Source organism: Camellia sinensis, chromosome 2 (genome assembly GCF_055761805.1).
Source record: "Camellia sinensis isolate YWXY chromosome 2, ASM5576180v1, whole genome shotgun sequence".
NCBI lineage: Eukaryota > Viridiplantae > Streptophyta > Magnoliopsida > Ericales > Theaceae > Camellia > Camellia sinensis.
This window is the reverse complement of record NC_138962.1, coordinates 26,313,532-26,318,136: the sequence shown is the minus strand read 5'-3', so window position 1 is coordinate 26,318,136 and position 4,605 is coordinate 26,313,532. Positions and strand designations below refer to the sequence as shown.

The 4,605-nt window shown below is 44.2% G+C and overlaps 1 protein-coding gene across 1 annotated transcript; it reads left to right on the top strand.

The window, feature by feature from the left end:
* Positions 1 to 3,640: 3,640 nt before the first annotated feature.
* On the top strand, positions 3,641 to 4,285 carry LOC114274291 (uncharacterized). Its single transcript, XM_028216181.2, has one exon. The coding sequence runs from the start codon at positions 3,641 to 3,643 to the stop codon at positions 4,283 to 4,285; it is 645 nt and encodes a 214-aa protein (XP_028071982.2).
* Positions 4,286 to 4,605: the final 320 nt, after the last annotated feature.

The window sequence follows — 4,605 nt, the reverse complement described above, 5'->3', positions numbered from 1 at the left end:
CCAGTGCCTAACATGTTCCCTGACGTTCGGGCTCCGATCCAGGTGCCTCCGGTGGTACCTCAGACGAACGGTACAGCCGTTGGTTCAGCTACCCAGGAGCAAACTGGTCCATTTCAGCCTACTCATTTCATTACTCTAGCTGACGTACAAGCTATGCTCGAGCAAGAGCATAGCAAGAAGCAATTACCATCTCTCCCTGACCCGGATGTGAAGCTCTTCCATATTCTCAAGAGATATTGACCACGCCATACCCAACTGGGTATACAGTGTCCAAATTATCAAGTTTGATGGGAAGCAAGGCAATGCCAGAGAACATGTGGTGAAGTTCATTAAAACTCTTGGTGTCCATGGTAGTGACCACTCTCTGTGCCTTCCGAAGTTTTCCAAATCACTTACTGAAAGGGCTTATAGCTAGTATGTGAACTTGGCCCCCAACTCGATCAAGAGTTGGGAGAAGATAGTGAACAAGTTCCACACAAAGTTCTTCCAAATCCAAGAGAAAGTTTACATCCCTCACACTTGAGTGAGATGTCCAAAAAAAAGGTGAAAATATACTGGACTATGTCAATCGGTTCCAAGATAAGGCTATTGACTGTCATGAACTAGTGGATGAGGCCTATCTAGTCAGCATATGTGTTGAGGGTGCCATACGTGACTATAAAATCTTCTCGGTGAACCATAATATGCCTACCTTTTCAACCTTGATTGAGGCAGCTAGAAACCTCAATACCACCGGTCCTTTACATAGATCTCATGATAATCACCGCTACTTCCGTAGTAGTAGAGTTGCTGCAGTAACCTCCGTAGGAGGGAACCGCTCGCAAAGGAAGGCATCGTCCTCTTGGAAGAAGAAGAGTTATGAGGACAAAAATCCATGTCCTTGTAGCCTTGAGAATGTTAAAGCCTTGGTTAAAGAATGGGTAACTGATGGTGAACTTACCTTACCTCCGGTTGATGTTCCTCCAACCAAGAAAGACAAGGAAAGCCCAGATTATTTTATCTATCACAGAGCCACTAAACACCCTACTAGGGACTGTTAGACTTTGAAAAGTATCTTTAAGAAAAAAGTTACTGCAAATGAGCTAAAGTTCAAAGATGTCGGTAATCGTGATGTAAGGAAAGACTCTTATCCTAACCACAATGAGAAGGGGAAGAATGTACATATGATTGGGTATCTTGAGCATTTGCGCGATCAAGTGCACATGGCGTCCTACTATGATGAGTTAGAAGAAACCACAACTAGCCAGCTCCCTCAGACGGTACATGTAGAGGCAAAGTCCACAGAGGATACTCATGCTCAAACCTTGCAAAACTCTATTAAGTTTCACACCTTCTTTGACCAACTGGGGCTGAGCCAAGCCGCCAGGTTATAAACAACAAGGGCCCTCATCAACATCTCTGAAGTGCACCATACTGAAGTTGTTGAGGCTAAGGAGTATGTGCCTCGGCGCATCCAAGAAGATTATGGAGCCATTACTTTTTTAAAAAGAGACAGAGCATACCCATTTCCTCATAACCGTCCTCTTTTTTGTCATAGCTCACATCAATGATGTAGAGTTCAAGTGTGCTTTCTTTGATGGTGGGGCGTCCATAAACATCATCACTACTGACACCTTTGCAAAGGCTGGTATTCCAGAGTCCAGGATGGTCTGCCAACCCATTACTGTGATGTGTTTTGGCGGTGAGAAAAAAATTACTAAGGGCCATGTTGTAGTGGGCTTAGTAGTTGGCTAGATCCGCTCCGCAACTAAGTTTCATGTGATTGAAGCGGACACAAATTACCGCATGATACTTGGCAGTGCTTGGATGTACCGATATAGGGCTATCCAATTGGGTTATCACCAATGCATAAATGCAAAGTTGGGCAAGCGCACAGTGACCATAAATGCGTTTGACAAGCCATTTGGAGTGGAGGAGGCACACTATTCTGATGTAGTTTTCTTTACTGAACTGTCAACGGATGAAACTCCAAAGACTGGTAAAGTTGCAGGGGTAAAGTTACCGAAGTGGGAAAACATTCGAGATGCAGAGGCTGCTCCAGAAAGTAGTGGGCACAAGAGGAGCAGCAAGTCCACAAGTCCTCCGCCCAAGATTGTTAAGGTGCGCGAGGGCGGCAAGACAATTTATTACCTATAACGGTCTTGGGGGCCAGACTTCATACCTTGGGAGGATGGCCCCCAGGCAAATAAATGTGATGGTTAAAAATCCCAAGAAGGGTTGGTGGTGACCCTTGAGCCCGCTCCTGAGTGCATACAAAACAGACCCAAACCACAGCAGAAAGTACTTGCTGAGGTAAACCTCAGTGACTTACTAGGGCAGAGCAAGCCCATGTTTATCAACAATACAGTGGCTCCAGCAGCTAAGGCGGAATTAATAACACTACTGAAATGGTACAGTGACGTCTTTGCTTGGACATACGACGAGATGCCTGGTCTTGACCCATCCTTTGTCACCTATCACCTTGACACTTTTCCCAACCCTAAGCCCATAAAGCAGCATGCTCGAAAGTATCGCCCTGACCTTGAGGCGAAGATTAAGGAAGAGGTGGAAAAGTTGCAGAAGGCCAAGTTCATTGAGCCTATATAGTACTCAACTTGGCTAGCAAATATTGTGCCTATAAAGAAGAAGAATGGCCAAATCAGGGTCTGTGTAGACTTTCGCGACCTGAACAAGGCCTGCCCAAAAAATGAGTTTTCATTGGCCCCATGTTGACACACTTGCCAATTCTACCATAGGCCATCAGATGTTCTCATTCATGAACAGGTTCGGTGGTTGTAACTAGATCAAAATGGCACTAGAAAATGCAGAAAAGACAGCTTTTAGAACATCCTTGGGAAATTTTTTCTATATAGTGATGCCCTTCGGATTGAAAAATGCGGGGGCAACCTATCAATGGGCTATGACTGCAGTGTTCCGTGACATGTTACATCATGAAGTGGAAGTGTATGTGGATAATCTGGTAGTAAAATCTACTGAGGCAAACCGCCACCTCTGTGACTTGGAAAAAGTTTTTCAATGTTGTCGAAAGTTCCGCTTAAAGATGAACCCTCTCAAGTGTGCTTTCGAAGTTACCGCAAGCAAGTTCCTTGGCTTTCTGGTACACCAATGGAGGATTGAAGTAGATGGGGATAAGATCAAGTCAATCATAGAGATGCCACCGCCATACTCTCAAAAAGCCTTGAAGAAATTCCTAGGCAAAGTGTCATACCTTAGGAGGTTCATCCCAGCCCTTTCTGAGATAACCTTTTTCCTTTGGGACACTGCTAAAAGGAAATCACAAGTTTGAATGGTTGCAAGAACACCAACAGGCATTTGATATGGTGAAGCAAGCAATTACCTCTCCCCTTACAATGATTGCCCCACAACCTAAAAACCTCTGCTACTACACTTTACCTCTACACCTCAATCTATTAGAGCTCTACTTGTCCAAGACATAGACGGCATTGAGAAGCCAATCTATTATATTAGCCGTAAATTCAATGGTGCCGAATCATAGTATACCCCAATTGAGAGACATTGTTTAGCCTTAATCTTCACTGCGCAGAAGTTGCGCCATTATTTTTTAGCACACCCGATCTAAGTTGTGACCAGGAGTGATTCAGTCTGCTACTTACTAAGCAAGCCCGCTCTGACCGGAAGAATGGCGAGATGGCTTTTAGCTCTTACAGAATATGACATAACATGTGTTACTCCCAAGGCTATCAAGAGCCAAGCACTTGTAGACTTGCTAGCACAATTCCTATCTGGTGAACATGAACCTGAAGAGGTACCCCTACCTGGTGAGGTCCATGTCTCAGCAGCAACGGTTAAGACTTATTGGGATTTAAAATTTGATGGAGCCTCTAGAGCTGGGAAAGGTGGAGTTGGCATAACATTCATTAGTCAAGAGGGAGAGAAGTTTTATTTGTCATACTTTGAATGTTCAAACAACGAGGTTGAATATGAGGCATTGATACTGGGTCTAATTACTGCTCAAAAGAAAAGCCTCCGCAAGTTGAAAATTTGTGGTGACTCCAAGCTAGTTGTTAAGCAAACAATGGGTGATTTCGCCTTGAATGAGCATCTGCTGGCCCCATACCGCACCACAGTTCAAAAGTTGCTCACTCAATTTGATGATGTCCAAATCCTGTACACCCCTCGAACACACAACCGTTTTTCCGATGCCTTGGCTACACTAGGGGCAAATGTGGATATACTAGATGACAGTATAACCATCGTCATTGAGAAAATAACAACACCAGCAGTGTTAGCCGAAGAACATACAAAGCAAGATGCTGAGGGATAGAGAGCAGATATAATCCAACAACTGAAAGCAGGCTAGGAAACAATCAGACCAGCAGAACTTACATCATTCCTACTCCTCAAAGGAGAGTTGTATTTTCTTAGTCCCAATAACCTGCTAGCAAGGTGCGTCAATAGACAAGAAGCAACTTCCAGACTTAAGCAGATCCATACTAAGTCTTGCGGAGATGGAGATATCAGTCTATATCGACGAATGCAGAGGCAAGGGTACTACTGGCTAAAAATGGAAAAAGAAAGTACTGAGTTGCAGAGGCAATGTGCGAAATGTCAATCCCATCGTAAAGAAGAGGAAGCAGTGAGGAA

Bases quoted from the DNA above. Each gene is read 5' to 3' on its own strand.
- LOC114274291 (XM_028216181.2), top strand. From the start codon at position 3,641: ATGGCGAGATGGCTTTTAGCTCTTACAGAATATGACATAACATGTGTT.